General features: G+C 46.9%; 1 protein-coding gene across 5 annotated transcripts in view; it reads left to right on the top strand.

Moving 5' to 3' along the window:
• Positions 1–18,721, top strand: part of CPNE4 (copine 4) — a 347,198-nt gene that overhangs the window by 4,320 nt on the left and 324,157 nt on the right. Inside the window, exon 1 of one of the 5 annotated variants that reach the window (XM_006770196.2) lies at positions 15,948–16,217. The exons of the other annotated variants lie outside the window; for them this stretch is intronic. Within the exon in view, the coding sequence (XP_006770259.1) occupies positions 16,195–16,217 (23 nt within the window). The 5' untranslated portion in view covers positions 15,948–16,194. Of the gene's footprint in view, positions 1–15,947; positions 16,218–18,721 lie in introns of those variants that run through there. 5 annotated transcript variants of the gene reach the window in all.

Raw genomic sequence — 18,721 nt, 5'->3', positions numbered from 1 at the left:
CCGAGGGGAGGAGGGGAGCAGCTTCCTGGCCGAAGTTGCGGCTCTCCCTCCGCTGGCGAGAAAGCGCTGGGGGATCGGAGTGGTTTCCAATGGCTTCACCTAGCGGCGGTGCGTTCGGCCTCTCTGCCTCCTCCCCAACCTCTTTCCAAGACCTCCCAATTCTCCCGTCGCGCTCGCCCGGGGCTACCGGGCTTGAAGCGAATCAGTAGGCTTGCAAGTCCCTTGATTCAGCCAAGTTCTTCAGCACGCCTTGCTCTGTGAACTGAAGTAGCCAGGGGCGTCAGGGGACAGGGCGAGGGCTGGAGGGACCCCCTGAAGCGCTAGCCACAGCCGACCGAAGAGATGTGGCATCGCAGACGCCCCGGATTGTTAGGGTGGGACCCGGGGCGGGGGGGCAGTTAGGAGGTGCCCCAGGCCAAGTCTAAGGAGTGTCGATGACCATCCGGTGGGGAGAAGGGGAAGCTGAGAGATGCTCTTAGCAGATGCACCCATCCTTCCTCCTGAAGGAAGTGAGGGGGTGGGTGGGCTTTAAGGCCCTGGTTTTCACCGGCCCCCCAGACCCGGCCGCGTCCCTGGCGGCCTTGTGAGACTGGCTTCCAGTCCAGAGCTGGCCAGGCTCCCGCAGAAATCGCCGGCTGCAGAGTTGAAGATCCCGTCCCTGGAGCGTGTGAAGTGCGCGCCATTGGGGTTCCGGAGGGGGAGGGAGGAAAGCAAAAGGAGAGGGGGGAGAGCCTGGGGAAACGTTGCAAGAGAAATAACAGAGTCCCCTCCCCCTTCTGCCCCAACCGACCCGCCGATGCCCTAGGATTTCAGTGCCTTTGGGAGACTCCCTGCTCCTGTACACCTGCGTCCAAAACTACGCAAAGCCAACTCCTCGCCCTCTTGCTGCTTTGCCAGGAATTTCTAATGCATTGCTCTGGTGGTTCTTGGCTCATTGCTTCTCGGTTTCTTAAACAGCATTTTTTTTTTTTTTTAGCTGTCCAAGGTACTCTAAACTAGTGTTCTCCTGAAACTATGATGAAACCCTGCTCTTATGGAAAAACTACTTTATCTTCAAATGAAATATTCTTTTCTGCCCATTCCTTCTTTCTACTGCCCTCTTAGCAATCCCTATTCTCAAACAACACCCTCCCCCTACACACACACACACACACACACACACACACACACACCCCTTTCCTAGAGCCTAGGTGTTTTGAATCCAGGATGATATATTGCAGCGAGTATATACTGGTTAAACTGCATAGCACATCTCCCAGGAGTCAGAGAGAAGCAACAACTTGCCTTATTTTTATGCCCTTTAAGTTTAGGAAGGTCCCATTTCTTTTTATGACCCAGCAGATAAGACAGAGCTCAGGATGGCTGTGGCTTCCATTTGATAACTTCTGATGTTTTCATTTCCCTTACTGAGCTGCTGCCTCTAGGTTAAATCCGTTTGATTTGCCTGTCCATTTTTAAAGAAAGACTGAACAAAGTCGCTCTAGCAGACCAGGGGGTTGAGCTCAGAGTAGGTCAAAGGTGGTCACACCTGGGAGGCGGATAAAAATAGGATTGGCAATTACGGTTAGAACACCTGTGTTACTAGTAATAGTGGGTCCTAATAAAGACCAGATTCTTCTCATTGTCCCTGATGGGAAGATTCTGAGGCTTTTACAGCATCAAACTCAAACCACATCAAAACCAGGTGATGTCCCCTGGTCATCACATAAAAGGAAGTGTCAGTTCATAGAAGGACTGGATGTCAAATCCTGGGCAGTGTTGAATGGTTGAGTGGGAAAAGCTTGCCTATAATGGAACCAAGGGTCTAGTCCTGTGTTACCATGTGAATGCTCTCGCCGTCCCAGACCTACGGCTCTCCTTTGAGTGGTCAGCCTCCTTTTTATTCTTCCAGAAGTAGGCCCATCCTGCTTTAGTGGGAGCAGGCGCAGATGGGGTCCGTTGTACTTCCCAGCATGGGACAACCACTTTATTAGAGCTTCTAAATATTCCTTTTAAAATAATTGCCCTGAGGTTTCTGAGTTGTTTTTTATTTGTGCCTCTAAGACTTCTGTTTATCTCCAGCTATCTGGTGGCAACATAGCATTTTGTTTGACTCATCAGTTTGTCTTAAGGGGAGCTTGCTTTTAGAAGTTTTAATTAAAGAGTGTCTTGCATTCAAGTGTTTCTTGATCTGCGTGTGGAGTTTTAATTTAAAAAGACCTCATTTCAGTTAATGGGAAGCAAAGATGTTATCTGTTTCCAGAGCTGTTTTATGTAGTCTTCCAACGAACAGCAGCTTTGCTTGTTCCCATCTTCAGGCTGAGCCCGCCATCATGATTGGACACTTCAAAGTTATACCGACCCTAAGAAATAATTATGGATTAAAAAAATGGGTTAATGGCGGAATCTCTATTTTCATCTGCATTTGAATCTTTTGGAACATAACTGAATGTATTTATATGGTTTGCGCTGTGCCTTTCTCTGTCTTCATTTTATAAGCTCCCTGATTTGTAAGACGCTGGACCATTATGGCCACCTTTAGTGACATAAAGAACTTTCCATTCGGAGGTAAACATATTGGAGGTGAGCGGCTCATGTGTGTAATCAGTGTCGCACACTGTCACAGGGCTCTGAGAGGTGAGAGGGCTACTCTGATGGTGTCAACTTGGCTGATTGGGAGAAAGTCTCTTCTTGAGTTGGGAAGGCCACTTCTTGAATCTTTGTACTTTTTAATCAGAGACATAGCCTGCAGGTCGGTATGCATTTTGGAGGGAAAAAAAGCTAAATTTGTTCTCTGTATTTGATCTTTCCATTTTTGTCTTGTTAATATATTTTTTAAACCACAAAGCCCCTTTGGATCCATATATAACCCTAAGTCGTATTTCCTTGGCAACCGTAGTCAGTATATTAAGTCACAAAATATCAAGACAGAAGATTCAAAATGCATTTAAAAATGTCACATGGTTGAAGACCATCCTATAGTGCATTAGAACTGACCTCGCGGCATACAATAATAGAGTTGCATTTGACTCTGACTTTCTCCTGATTGAATGTAGATGGTAAAGAACAGATTACAAGAACTTCATGCTTTTTAGGATTGTCCTAAAAATTCTACAATGGTTTTTCTTTTGAGGCAAGCTTATTATGAAAATTAAGGGGTTAGAGTACAAATGCATTTTTTTGGGTAAGGTGTTTACGTGAAGGTTGGTGGTAGGTCTAAAATCAAGCTCAATAACTGGGTCAGGCAGGATGTACTGTCTCTTCTATGTTACTTGAAACAGACACTATATAGTAAGGCCTCCATTAGCATTGAATTCAACCAGTGGGTATCTAATAAAACTTGTGACTGCACAATACTTTGTCTTTTCTCTGCTAGAAACCTCATATATGTGGAGCTTTCTGTTTAGTCCATGAACTACTAAATATATATGATTCATAGTATGTTTTCCTTAAGTTGGCAAATCCCAGGGAATCCATTATTTGGCTGCTGTCTTCTCGGAAAAGCGGCTTGTGAACCATAGCTCTTAGCTCAGTAAATACTGAAGACCTGAAGGCAAGTCTTGAGCTGAAAGTGACCGGGATGACCAATTTGGGAAGGCTTATTCCAGTCCTATGACTTTAGTACACTCAGAGAGGTAGGGGGCGACCACCTCACTGGCCTGTGGTACATCTCTATGCTGTGAGCAACAACTTCATCACTTCGAATCTATGACTCTCCGAACGGGAAGAGAATGTGGGGATAACCTATGGACTCGAGCTGTTTAATTTGACAGATGTGGAAACTGAACCTTAGAGAGATGACTTGCTCAAGATCAGGGGACTCATTCAACAGCCTTGATTACTCCTCTCATAGAGAGACTCAAGTTCCCTGGAGATAATTACTGTGGTGGCGCCAATCTCTGGCGCCACATGTACTGATAATCTTTACTGAGTTGGGGATGGTTTGGCGGGTGGGGGGAGCGGGGGGGAATCCCACATCCATTGGAGGGTTTGGAGGAGTAGGCTTGGGACTTATTACATTGCTGTCTCTAGGAGCCAGTGCAATACTTACCCAATAGAGATGATTAAATTTATACAGTCATTGTCTGCAGCCATGCCTGTTAATGTGCATGTTTTGTGAAGAATTGCTCATGCGGTCTTAGCTTCCTATTTTAAATGTCACCACCGAGTCAATAATGTAAACAGATGTTATGGGTGTTTACAGTTCCAGGAACCCACAGGGGAATCCCTTACTCTGTTTTAAATGAAAGGTGCATGCAAAAAGAACAAACTTTCTAAAATGTTGCTTTTCTATCTCTGGTGCAGAACACAAGGTTTTTAAGTTTGTATCTCTTAATATTTAGAAAACTAGAAAACATGAGGGGGAAAATACAGTATTTCAGGTTAATTCTAGAAACCTTCTGAGGGTTAAGGTATATTGACTAAAAGGCCTTCCTTATCCAAGAGATCCCAAACATCTGTAGGGAAGTTCATTTCTCTTCGAGGAACAAAATCAGGCTGCCAGGGGTCCAAGGCCAGGGCAGCCCTAGGGGTTGGTGAGGCAAGAGGGAAGGGTGGGAGCGAGTTGGCATTAGAGAGGATGGTCGCTAGAGGGCGCCAGAGCACCGGCGGAGCCCACCTCCCCGGACCATGAGAGGGACTTGAAGGCTCAGAGATGGGTTTGGACAGAACCCCAAGGAGGTGCCCAGGTGTGAAGTATGGGTTTTTCGGTCACCTCTCACTCTCCAGCCCAAATTACCGGCTGCAGAGAGGGGACACAGGTTTTTGCCTTCAGCACCAGGTGGGGCGCTTCCAGTGCCTGGTTGGGCTGCCCAGGAGCTGGGCGGTCTGACCGCTCTCAGGATTTTGCCTGGCAGTCTGGAGTCTGGCTGCTCAGAGGCAGAACTCGGGATCCAGAACTACCTGGTTTGAATCTTGGGTTTATAGCTTTCAAGCTGCAGGCCTTTGAGTGAATCACTTCACCTGCATGAGTGTTAGCATCTGGAAAATGGAACTAATAATGATTGTCAATGTGAAGTGTTTAAAAGTGTCCGGTATTGTAATTTTTTTCTTTATTGCTATTTAGAAAGAGAGAGAGAAAGGGAGAGAGAGACATAGAAACATCGAAGATGAGAGAGAATCATTGATTGGCTGCCTCCTGCATGGAGGAGATGAAGCCTGAAACCTGGGCATGTGCCCTGACCGGGAATCGAACCGTGACCTCCTGGTTCATAGGTTGACGCTCAACCACTGAGCCACACCGGCCAGGCTAGTGTCTGGAATTTTGGTGGGCAGGCAAATACTAGTTCCCATGCCCTTTCTCTTGAGAGTCTCCCAGAATTTCTTCCTTTCCTTTCCCTCTGAGCCTCTTTCTTCTGCCTCCACATCTACAGAAGGGTCTCATTTTTTTGTTGAATAATAATTGATCACAGTCTTAATGCCAAAAGCTATGCTAGGCACTGGACCTAAACATGAAGTTCATCCCTTTTGAAATCGCAGGCCTGAGGGGCAGACAGGTGTGTAAGAAGAAACATTAAAACCCACAGTGGAAAGTGTGAGGAGAAAGCTGAACAAATGATGTGGGTAAGACATACCAGAGTCACTGGCTTTGTGTCAAAGAGCCTGGGAAATGGTCCCTCAAGTCCTTTACATTCAGGTGTTTTTTCCCCCTCTCCTTGTATTTCAGGGAACAGCGTCTGTGGAGAAGAAGGGGGAGGGGAAGCTCGCTCCGCATACACTTTGGTTCTTATATATATATTTAATGGTGCTAATCGAGGTTCTTAAATCCACTCAGCTTGTACCACTGCCCTGTATGTGCTAATTTCATCAATATCAAGAGATAAATGCCTATGCAATTGACTTCCTCCATTTAAACAGGAACGTAAATTTTAAAGGAAACGTGATAGAAATATAACAGCAAGATCCTTACCGCTAAGTGGTGTGTCTGGAACAATCTAAATAAGGGTTCCATTTTTAGGATATTGAGAAAGGTGTATGAGGCAAACACAAGCATGAACAAAAATGGAAAGTAATGACAGTACCATGGTGGAAAGGAATGCTTTATCAGCATCATTACAGTGACAGAAAAGCTTTTAATTTATTAGTAGGCACTGGGGACACGGGGATGCCTGATTTGATGTCAGCGACAAAATGCAACAGTCAGGGAGGTTTGTGCCTGAGATCGTGTGGATGTGAACCTGGGGTGGGCACCCTGGGGCAGGTGTGTTAATTTTATCTGGCCAGGTAGATGGCAAAGCTCCTGAGAAGCCCAGTTGGATTCTTTTGCTCCGTAAATCCTGTGACTTGATTGCGTGTGAATCATGTTGGAGGAAAGGCCTGATTAGAGGGAAGGGGTGGAAATCGTTGATTTTGGGGGCAGCTGATGGCCTGAATGAATTTTAAAGGACAGGACAATAAATGTTTCCTATGGAATCAGAGACTCTGAGAGCTGGACAGTTGAACACAATTAGGCACACCCCTTCCCAGTTTCCAGATGAGGCAATCAGCAAGGTGGGATCACCGTCGATGCTGGTTGGAGGTCCTTGGGCCCTTCATGAGAGCAGGACTCTTCCTGTTTTGTTCACTACTGAACCCCAAATAGGGCGTGGCATCTAGTGGTTGCCCAATCAATCTTGGTTGACTTCATGATCGATGCTGTTTCTTTCTTCCTTGTTCTTATTCAGGAATGTGCCACACAAAAAAACAAACACACAAAAAAACCAATCCTAGGTTGTAATGCATTTTGATGTCAAGTTTTTTTATGATAATGATATTTGTCAAGTTCTGTTATGATAATGGTGTAAGCTTAGAAGGTAGCTAGACTTGGTTCAAATCCTGGTTCTGCCACTCAGTAGCTGTTTGGCTTAGGGAAAGTTACTAAACCTCTCTTACTGAGCCTTATTCCCTCATTTGTAACAATGGGGATAAAGCTATATTCAGTAGCAAAGGACCTACATCATAGGTGTGCACTAAGCATTATTTTTTCTTACCCCCTCACTCCTGCTCTCTGTCCTCAGAGAAGATTTAAGGGGGGTATAAAGCTTTAAAAAAGTGATTTTAATTTATTTCAGATAATGCATATTTATCTTGCAGAAGAAATAAAATTATTGCACTACATAAACATAAACACATACACAATCACTACAAATACATATTCTGTGGATCCGATATTATTAGTCCCATTTTATAACTAACTAGAGGCCCAGTGCACAAAATGTGTGCACTGGAGGGGAGGGGGTCCTTCAGCTCAGCCTGTGCCCTCTTGCAGTCCGGGACCCCTCGCTCCTTACTGCCCACCTGCTTGTTGCTCCTTACTGCTCGGCTCACTGCTCCTTAGTGCTGCCGTGCAGGCGGGAGAGGTTCTTGCCACAGCCGCTGCGCTCACCAGCCGTGACCCCGGCTTCTAGCTGAGTGGCGCTCCCCCTATGGGAATGCACTGACCACCAGGGGGCAGCTCCTGTGTTGAGCGTCTGCCCCCTGGTGGTCAGTGAGCATCATAGCGACCGGTCGTTCTGGTCATTCTGCCATAATGGTCGCTTAGGCTTTTATTATATAGATTGGGTCAATGCCAAAGCCCTAGCAACTGGGGAGAAAGGGGAGGGCTCAGATCTACGGTATCCCAACTCAACTTCTAAGACCAGGGTGTTTTTTTCAAATCCTTGGTTCACATGATCTTTGTTTCTTATCCATCCTCTCTGTCTGCTTCTCTCAAGAAGGCTCAGATCCTCCTTCACCTGCCCTCAAGGTCTGGCTGTGCTCCCACCCCTGCCTTATAACATCTGTAGGCATGGGTGTGCCCTCTCCCCGGGCATAATACAAGCTTTTCCAGGTACTTCCTGCTAGAACCGTCTGGTACATAGAGCACTGCTTCTGTTACCTTGTGTGCCTGCCCATTCCCTTAGCCTATGGCCTGTTTGTGGGTGGCTTGGCTACCATGTACATTTAACTTCCTTATAATCAACTCTACATCTTCTCCCATTTTTTAAAAATACTCATGTTTTGACTGTGTGCTCTATATTCTATAATCTAAGTTAATGTGTGAGGTTGTACAGATATAGTACCGCACAACATTGTGTGTGTGTAATACAATATGATATTGTACTCGGTGAACAATTGATGGGATTCTTTCCAAGGATTATTACGGGAGGTTTAGTTTATGCATTAACTTTGAATCGTAGCCCCTATCTAGATAGTGCTTCATTATATTTGCAAGACTATTCTCTGTATTGGATATGCATAGGTAGAATTACTCGCGAAGGGCACACATTTGGAGTCAGGCATTCCAGGGCTTGAATCCCACCTCTGCTTCATCTCTTGAAGCTCCATTTCTACAGGTGTGAAATGAGACTATGATAGTGCCCACGCCTTAGGATAGCTGTGAGCCTCGACATGTGCAGCGTGCATCTGTACATCCCGAGCGCCCACCTTGTTGCGGGCCTATGGAAATTTACTCAGGCTGGCGGCATCCCTCAAAGGTTAGAACTCATGAGTAATTTCCCTAATGGTAGTGGTTTGCTGTGTTGCAAGGGAGTTGTGAAAACTAGAAATCAGCAATTGAATGCATGCTTTCTAGAGCTACAGACACAACCAGTTACCTTCCTTCTCTCTCCTCGCCCACCTCTGTTCCCTCCCCCAGATTTTATGCCTGGCCACAAAGATGACTCGAGGGTTACGCCGCGGCTTCTTTAAGGTATAACGTCCTCTGCTCCTACTGGTGCCAGCTTTATTCAAACGCAAAGCGTGCTCAGCACTGGCCCCCAGACGCATAACCAGAATCCAGAATCAGTCACTTCACCCTGCAAGCCCCAAACAGACTTGGTTGTGTTTGACTTTCTGTATCTCCTACCTTTGTCCAAAAGAGATCCTGGGCATCCACAACGTAGAACATATGGGGCACTGTCTGCTATCGAAGTCCAATATGCTACTATCATAAAATACTTTTTTTTTTCAGGGCGACTCCATGCATATCTTAAAGCCACGGTTCTCACCCTTGGGCACAAATTAGAATCTCCTGAGGGCTTGTTACAACACAGACTGGTGGGCCCCCTCCAGAGTTTCTGATCCAGTGGGGCTAGTGTTGGAGCCAGATAATTGGTAGCTGTGATAATTTCTCGGGTGACGTTAATGCTGTTAGTTTGGGGACCTGAAGCTTTCACTGTCTATAGGTAAACTGTGCATTTTCCCTCCTGTGTGGTGCAACTGAGAACAGCGTTAGTGGTGAAGACAGGGATCTGACATTTACTGAGCACCTATGACATTTGCCATGTGCCAGGTGCTTCACCGAGCACTTTACCCATATTGTCCTATTTAATCCCCACAGCCTCCTGCCAATCAACTCAAAAAATTATTTCTTGAGACCCTGTTATGTATGAAGCAATGGGCTGTGCTAGGCCCTGGGACTATGGAATGAAGAGAATGAACACTACAGGCATAATCCTGATCTTTTGGATGTTGTCTTTCAGTAGGGAAGCAGGCTTGCAAAGAATAGTCTGTTACATAGAAAATGGAAGACCAGAGAGGCTAAGTAACTTGGCTAAGGTCACACAGCTAGTGGGAGGCGGAGAAGACAAAACAAACTTAAAAACCATTTTACTTCCAGTGAACCAGAGGTTCTCAGACTCTTTGGTCTTAGGGCCCCTTTATACTTTCAACAATTATGGAGAACCCACCAAGAGCTTTTGTTTATTTGGGTTAAATCTGTCAGCATGTACTGTCCTAGAAATTACAGCAAAGTGGTTCACCGTTTGAGAACCATGGCACTGCACGGAGCTCTATCATTCTCAGATTCTGAGCCCTAATTTGTTTTAATGATTTTGGTCGCCATGAAAGATGAGAAACTTCTCATCTCTTCCCAGTCATGTTTTTTAAACACAAGAGTCTCTCTTAAGCTTTAGCTTATATTTCTAGTGATGGTGACTTCCCTACAGAAAAGTCTAACCTGCTTTGGAATTTCCTTTTTGTATGTATGTGTGTATGTATGTATGTATGTATCGTATATATGTATGTATGCATGCATATGTCTGTGGTAAGGAAAAGCAACAGTTAAATTGCCAATCACAGAGCAAGCTAAGATATAGTGGCTTTGCTGTTCACTGAAGGACCTCTGCCCCAGCGGAGGGCATTTAAGAAGATAGAGTTTATAAAAGCCTGTGACGCGTGTTGCCATCACACGGGAAGCCCGAGCATGCTGAGAGACCACTCCCGCTGCCTCGTAATAGGATGAAAAGTAGATGCACCATTGGGCCCGAGGGCTTGCAGATTTGATGTAACGTTGGCAGCTGAATCGGGTTTAATCGCGGGCTAACGACCGAAATACTGCCCTTCCCCATCATTTTCACTCATTATCTAATGGGAATGAGAAGTCCTAGTAGACTTTTCCTTCAGTGTGTAATGGTCCGTGGTTGTTCCGACACTGACGCGCTCTCTCTGGCTGACTCGGGATGTTTTATGGCGTCGTTAGGTTTTACCAAGTACAGTCAACGGAATCAGAGCTGACATAACAGTGTGGCTCTCAATTGCTGATCAATGAATTCAAATTGCCTTTTCTTTTTATGGAACCCAGAGAACTAAGGGGGATAGTGCAGCAAGCTTAGTGTGGTTTATTTAGAGGTAGCGGATCCTTGGATGAGAAGTTAGGAAGGGGATCTGCCAATCGTCCGATTATTTGTTTATTTTTTCGACACCAAACATCTGGGTCTCTGGTTCATGGAGAAACTTTGAAAATGTTTGTCCAGATGTTTGGTGTCACATAGCACATCCCATAGCCAAAACAAGTCAACCCAAACCATGTGATGCTAGATGATCGCTTGTCATCTTCCTTAAACGCTGAAATTGGACACGAAGCATCTCTTGTTGGTCGACCCGGGGCAGCAGTCATTCCTGCACACAGCATCTCTGGGTACAGCGCGCATTTTGCCAGGGGATTGTAACTTTTTTGGAGGAAATACCTGTCTGGAAAGAAGCACTTACAGGAGGGTCTAAGGTATAAGTGATTGTTGAATCACCATTGCACCGTCACATCCCCCGGGCGTCTGAGCTACATCTCCTGAGGGCCATCGCCTGGGAGCCCTTTGAGCCAGGGTTCTTGTGCTATTTTTAAGTTGTGAGCTTTTGCCCAGAATTCTCAAGTTCTGACTTGATGGGCTCGTGTGAGCAACACACACTCACTCTACGTGATGAACCCTGTTGGTTTTGCAGGCTGCAAGGGCCGCTTCGGAGAACCCCTTTCTCTGAAGCCACACAGACAGGGAGGCAGCTGGGCTACCTGTTTCTCACTCGCCCACCCTGCCCAGGTAATGGGCTCACAGAAGATCAGACCTGCGTACCGACTGACCCTTCACTTCTGCCCCGTGTCTGCCTTGCCCACCACGCTAAGCAGCCTCGCTGAGAATTGCCTCCAGCAGGGATGGAGGAGAGTTCTTCTCTATGGGAGTGGCACGGTGATGGAACCTACCTAATATCATGGGAACATCATCATCCCTTGCTGGGGAGAAGACATCACATTCCGTTAGGGAGGCTCAGGGCTTGGTTACTTAGGTGGAAACTTCTGTCTTTGCGTGGCTGGTCAGGAACAGTTCTATTTCTGATTCCCATTCCTTCCCTGTGCTGTCTGAGTAATTATAATAGCTGGGTATAAGGTTCACGCCCTTAGCTCCTTATTCTGTTATTTTTCATAGAATCTAAGGGAGTTTTGAGGTGAAATAAGACCCAATTAAAGCAAACTTGAGATCTGCAGCCCAAAGAGGTCATTGTCATATGAGGTCCCACAAGGGCAGAGGTCAGCAAAATACAGCCCCTGGGTCAAATCCAGCATGCAGACTTTATTTTTTTTTTGTAAATAAAGTTTTATTGGAACATAGTCACACCTCTTACTGCCTATTGCTGCTTTCACTCTATAATGGCAGAGCTCAGTAGTTGCAACAGAGACTGTATGGCCCATGAAGCCTGTTATTCTTGCTTTTTAGAGAAAAAGTTTGCTAACACCTGTACTTGGGGCATATCTCTGTTTGGCCATCTCCAGGTGGGAAATGTACACAGACTTCAGAAAATCCAAGGGAATATTATTCTGAAATATGGACTGAATAAGTGAAAAAAAAATTTTTAAATATATTTTATTGATTTTTTACAGAGAGGAAGGGAGAGATAGAGAGTTAGAAACATCGATGAGAGAGAAACATCAATCAGCTGCCTCCTGCACATCTCCTACTGGGGATGGAGCCCACAACCCAGGCAGGTGCCTTGCCCAGGAATAGAACTAGCAACCTTTCAGATGATGCCCAACCAACTGAGCCACACTGGCCAGGGCTCACTGATAAAATTTTGTGGCTATGCATTGTGAGGATCTTGTACACAGTAGGAGCTTGTAGGGTAAATGATTATGCATTTCAAGATAAATGACTTACAGTCTGAGTTTTATTTCCCCAGTTATAAAATCAAAGTGTTAGATTTGATCTCCTAAGGATCCTTCTTGCACGGCTATTCTACATAATGTTAGAGAGAGAGGAGGTAAAACAGTCTTGGTGCCTTGCACCCCAGTCTGCCAAAGCGACAGCCACGGCCTCGAGAGTCACCACCTGTCCTATTCATTTAGCATCAGCTGGAATTATTAGGAAGGGTCAGCAAGCATGACCACCTGCTGGCAGTGATATCAAGTGCCTTACATGGAGAGAAACAAAGGGATTTGAGTTGAGAGCATCAACATTTTGCTTAACGTCTGTTCTGAGTTGCGTTATGGAGATGGGCTTGAAGAATGGATTTGTGTTCAGCAGCTCTCGGCGTAATCTTGGTCACGTGCCAGAGCGGCCTAAGGTCCCTTCACTCACGTACCAAAATCATACACTTCCACGAGTTTCCAAAATTATTGTTCCGGGAGGAGACACCTCCAGACTGATTACTTGGTGGGGGATGGAAGGAGGAGAGGTGATGGCAGTGTCCTGGCTCTTAGTGTCCCCTCCCCCCATCGTACTCCCCTCGCCCCCCTCCCAGCCCCCCGCAGGGAGAAATAGGACATGTGCCAGCCTGGGAGCAAGGCTCCGGCTCTGTGTATGATTTGGGTAGCTGACTCCTGATTCAGAGCATATGCCATGTCCCCCTTTAGTCACTGGAGTTCCCACGGTCCTCTTTGCTGGGGGAAAAAACGCCAGGGTTTCCATCTGCTCAGTTCCACAGACCTGACCGCGGGGTTATCATTGATTAATCCACTCATTTGGGAGGGTGACAGGCTGCCTCTGCTGAGAGGTGAGCAGAGCCTCAGCCCCTGCATCCTGGTCCCAGGCTGCTCCCGGGATTTCCTTCCGGGCACTCCAGCCTCCGGAGCACTGGGCTCAGCCGCAGCAGCCCTGCCTGCCGGCCCCCCATCGTGGTAAGTGACTTACTCACCGTGGCAGGTCAGGCAGCCGAGTGCAGGGGGACCCTGGGCAGCCCCGGGCTGAGGTGGGGGAAGCCCACACATAAGCTTTTGGCTTCCACCTGCAGAACCCAGACCACTTTCTCCCTTTGGGGGAAGAGAAGGGTAGGAGGGGCAGGACAGGACCGACACTGGAAAGATAGAGTTTGTGCCCCGTACGTAGCGCATCTGCTCCCTTTAGGCTCCACGGGTGGGAGGCGTGTTGCGTGGACAGACTGCCCAGTTCCCCTGGGGAGCTGAATTTGTTCCTCTCTGCGCTTTTAGTTTCGGAGAGCTCCTAATACTCAGAACTTCTGAAAGCCATTAGTCTCGGGGCGAGAGGCAGAGAGATTGCCTTTTGATCTGCTGAAGTATGGCTGATGTTGCAGTTCCGTAAAGTGGCATCACTGTGTCAATGGAGAGCCTTAAGGCAAATTTTCCTGAATCCTGAGTTTCGTATTGGTTACCTCTATTGTTGCGTGTTTTCAAGTAACTGGGCAAATGCTATGTGCATCACGGTAAACCGTCCTTACCCCTTTACATGCGTATCTCCTTCTGCCCCATTTAATGTATGTTTACAGTCATTCACCAAGTTTGTCTTTTAGTGCATTGTGCTACAGTGTGGTGCAATACCGCACCCATTCCCCCGAATCAAATTTATTTAAACCCTCCATCTAAAACAACAGCTACCTGAGTCTTCCGGCTACTCCCCACCCAGGGCTTAGAAGATTTCAAGTGCAATCGAGGCAGAGCCTTAGAGGTGAAGTTCCTTTTAGGAAAAGACAGCCCCGTTTCTGCAGCTTGGAAGTGAAGATGCTAACAGTCGGCCTCCCAGAGTTGGCCACCATGTACAACTTTCACCATGTGCAGCTTTCTCGCCTGTCCAATTGGTAAATGCTGATCCTGGCACGGAGACTTTCAGAGCTTTTCCCATGTTCTTGTTTCACAACTCCCGAGAGACGTGCTAAAGGGAAGGTAATAAAGGACACTCTTTTCGAGATAAAACATGATTCATAAAGGTGGCAGCCGTGCCATATGGGAGCAGTGATTAACAGCGGCAGAGTTTGCTAACAGTTTTTTTAAAAAAATAAAGTGATAGAGCAGATTTTCCCATTATTCCGTGTGTCGGTGCTTGCTCAAGTGCATCGCCCTGGTTTGGCTCGCTCCCCCCTTGTGTTCTGCAGCAGTCGAATCACTCTTCCTGTCTCAGCAGGGCTGTGTCAGGGCTTCCTTAAATATTTCCCATCTATGTCCGGTTATTCTCCCAGCAATAGTTTAAGTTTCAAGACACTGATTTGGTATATTAAGACTGCAACCTCCTTGAAAACCACTCATCTTATTTTCCTTTTTAGAGTGTGTTTGGACGAGCAGGAGGGAGCGCATTTCCAAGGCTTGTGCATTTGGAATGGCTTTACTTTAATTTAGAGCCAGGATGGCGGTGGGCAGGTGCTTAATGAAGTGTCACAGGTTTAAATGGCCTTCTCTTGCCATCACAGCAGATATGGGCTGCAGGGCTTGTGGGGACAGACAGACAGACAGATGGGCACAAAGACGGGCTCACCTCTGAGATGTGCAGTGGAAGGGGAAGAAAGCTCCTATATTAAAATTTCATGGTCACCTTAGAGAAATAGGTTAATTTTAGGAAATGCATTTTCATGAACTTCAGTTGTCTTTGGCAAACGAAGCAAGCCCTCTTTTCCTGACGGATAATTCCCCCCCCCCCTTCTTGCCTTGTATAGGGTGGTAGTTTTAATCTTGTTTGGATCACAGTTCCCTTAGAGCAGTGGTTCTCAACCTTCTGGCCCTTTAAATACAGTTCCTCATGTTGTGACCCCCAACCGTAAAATTATTTTCGTTGCTACTTCATAACTGTCATGTTGCTACTGTTATGAATCGTAATGTAGATATCTGATATGCAGGATGGTCTTAGGCAACCCCTGTGAAAGGGTCGTTCGACCACCAAAGGGGTCGCGACCCACACGTTGAGAACCGCTGCCTTAGAGCATCTATTGAGAACTGTGGACTCCTTGCCTGAAAAGTGAACACACAGGCTAAAGTCCGCATCCAGATTCAGGGGTGTAGGGACCTCCCTAAGGCATAGACCTTCTCCTTTTCCCACCCAGAGTTGCTTCATTGTATCTTCAAGGGATGTGTTCCCCCATGGCAATTTTTTTTAAAAGTACATTAACATTCACAAAGTCGTGGTTATTCTGTTAGAGGGAAAGGAGAACAGTAGAGTTGGAGACGTCTTGGGAAGCGGAGCTGCCTGGGATCTTTCATGGGGTTGTCACAAAGAGTTGTGCGTTTGCCAAGATGTAGGCTGCCGCCTTCCTGTGTTGTCTGGGCACACTCTGAATTGAGTGTTGAGGCCCTGGGGGTCGGGGGGGGGGGGGCGGCTGGCAGAGAAGGAGGCATGGCTGTGTGCCAATGAGTGTCCTCAAAGGCACTCCCCTGCGCCCGCCCCATGGAGCCCTGGAGCCCGGATTCCCTGATGGGCTGCCTGGGAAGCCGGTGGACTGAGGGGGTCATGTGATGCCTTGGCACAAATAAGAGGAGAAGGCCTCCCACTGCACCTCCTGGTGGAGAGCCAGTGGTGCCTCAGGCTTATACCCAGACGCCCTCCAGAGCTCTCAGTCCTGGGCCACGAAATGCAGCCTTCCTGGTGCTGACTTCCCAGGGTCGGTGGCACTTCTGGGCAGGACATGGTGGGCGCTGACCTGTGAAGCAAACGGCATTGGAAGGGGGTCACACACAGCTTTATGCAGGTGCATCAGCAAGCCTGGAACCAGGTGCTGGGGGGCCCGTAAGGCACCAAGAGATATTCCGGAGATAGAAAGGGACCGAGGATAAACATGGAAGACCCGGAAAGCCAAGGGTAAGACTTGTCCTGCATCCCACCCAGCCTTGCCCCTCTTTTCCACTCTCCCTTCTCCTTCCTCCCACCCTTTCTTCTAGCTTTCCTTCCATTTTTCTTTCCATCCTTCCTTTCTTCCGGTCTCCTCTCCTCCCATCCCTCTCTCCCTCCATCCTCCCCTCTTTTTCTTTCCCCTTCTCATTGTCTTCCTGTTCATTTTTCCATTCACCTTTCCTCCCACCCAGACTTCCTTTCCTTCCATCCTTCCTTCAGTTCTGCAGACGTTGGAGGTGCCTCCCGGGTGCAGCCCGTCCTTAGCTTGCATGAGATTTTCATCCCTTCTCCGTCATGACGGGTCTCCCTTCACGCTCTGCAGGGAGAGAGAGAGATTTTTGTTCTGTTACCTTTCCTCCACTGCTTCCTTCCTGGTTTGCCTTCCTGAGTCGACGAGCATACATTGAACACCCACCTGTGCCGTTTATTGCCTTAGGGGAAAAAAAAGCTAAAATGATGATGGACTTCGCTTTCAGGGAGGTGAACATCAAATTTAGGAATCAAGGTACAAGCATGTGAGGAGCCAAGTGATGGTGTAATTGTTGCATGATGTCACAAAACAAAAATGTGAGAGGATGCGAGACAGTGCGAGCGCTATTGCTGGGCAAGTGAAAGGAGACATGTTTGGAGGCCAGAGAATGGAGCCTTTTTCTGTAGGGTGGGTGGGCTTGGGAAAGTCTTACAGAGAAGAAATATAAACTGGGGTTGCAAATAGGATGTTAACATTTGGAGAGGAGAGAAAATTTCAGTGCAGCAGGGGGACTGGTGTAAGTGAAAGCTCAGTGGTACCGGTCATTTTGGTTGCTGCTGTTGCTTTATTTTCCGAGGGAACGTTTCAGGGGAAGCTGTTTCGCTCTTTCAAGGCCCCTTTGACTTCTGCTGGGGGTACTGCCATCTCCTCTCTAGTTTCTATATTTCCCCCCAAATGCCGTTTCTCGTCTGCTGGTGATGGGCTCAGGGGAAACATCCAGTTTATCTGAGAGCTACCTTGGTTAGCAGTCACTTTATGCTGCTATGCTGCTACTTAGGCTGGAAGTCTGAATACAAGGGAGGGCATTGAAATCTAATTTTCAGCTTGGTGGTTGAAATTTCAACTAATTTTTGTCAGCTTTCAGGTGAGCCAGTGCACTGCTTTGGGGGCTGGTGGGCTGACTGGGGGAGAGCTGAGCGAGCCTGGGAGTCAAAGGTTTCAGTTGGGATTCCTAGTGTGGCCGGTCTGACACGGTGGAGTCCCATCCAGGACGTAATGCCTGGCATGTCATTGGAGTTTTGGTTTCTTTTTATTGCAGCAGATTAGGGTTGAAAGGATCTTAGAAGTCGTCTTGCCTTTTACATGGTCCAATCCTATAGGTCAGGGAGCTCTCTCGTTTTTGTTGCTCATCTTATGCACATTTAATTTGTGTTCTAGGATGTTTTCATAGTAGGTGTGTGTTAGGAGCTGAAACCAATTTATAGGAGTGCCTGCCTGGTCAGCCCTCTTACCCCAATGTCTGGGTCTTTTGTGGCAGTGACTGGAATGAAATGTGGCCGATACGTTGTGATGACAGCCTAGCCATGGAGGCTGGAGATTCTAAGTGTATTCCCCACCGAGGCTGGCATTTCTCTGCGATTGTTCCGTCAGGTCCTCTTGAAGGCTTAGCCTCGTCAGCAGCACTGCTTGGGAGATACAGGGTGGCTGGGTCCCCTCAGAATGTGGCCTTTTGATTTTTGCCCATAAGTAAAGAAATAATCCCTTTACCAAATATTTGCTGGCTGCTCAGAAGAGAAATGTTCTCATTGGTGCATTATAATTGATTATTAAAATGTTCACATTCAGGCGTATTATAAACCGTGCGTGTGTGTGTGTGTGTGTGTGTGTGTGTGTGTGTGTGTGTGTAGTTAAAACAAACGATTCCTTTTCTTTCCCAAGAACAGTGTAGTGATTCTTAGGGTCTATTTGATCTTTCCTTCTCTTCCGTCGTTAGTTGAAACCTGGTTAAAGGGGTTCCTGTAGCAGAAAGGAAGTGGGAAGGAACATGGCCCTGGTGGAAAACAGAAGCCTCACTCTAAGCTACCCTAGAATGTTTTTGCCAAAAGGCAATTTTGACATTTTTTGATTCAACTTCGCATGTCATGAATAAGGAAAACCTAGATCCAGAGATGTGAAGTGATTTGGGCCAAAGCGATGCCGCAGATTAAAGGTAAGCCACCGAGTACAGATTCTCTGGCTCCTGAAAGTAACTTGATGTGCAGAATCTTTGCATCCTATTAGCAAAATATGTGAGCAAAAGAAAGCAATGACAAATAAATATTCGATCAGTGACTACATCGAACAGTTTTGTTCCACATTTTATTAGGAGTGATTTAAGTAAGTGTCTTGTGAAAGGCACAAGCCAAGAACATAAAACATTACAAGACGGTAGAAGTGTGTTCCTCCCCATAGACCGTTGGACACACTCCCATGTAATTAGAGTACATTTCCTACTCCCAAA

Source organism: Myotis davidii, unplaced genomic scaffold (assembly GCF_000327345.1).
Source record: "Myotis davidii unplaced genomic scaffold, ASM32734v1 scaffold962, whole genome shotgun sequence".
NCBI classification, from domain to species: Eukaryota; Metazoa; Chordata; class Mammalia; order Chiroptera; family Vespertilionidae; genus Myotis; species Myotis davidii.
Note: the sequence above shows the minus strand (reverse complement) of the source record. Positions and strands in the feature narration are given on the sequence as shown.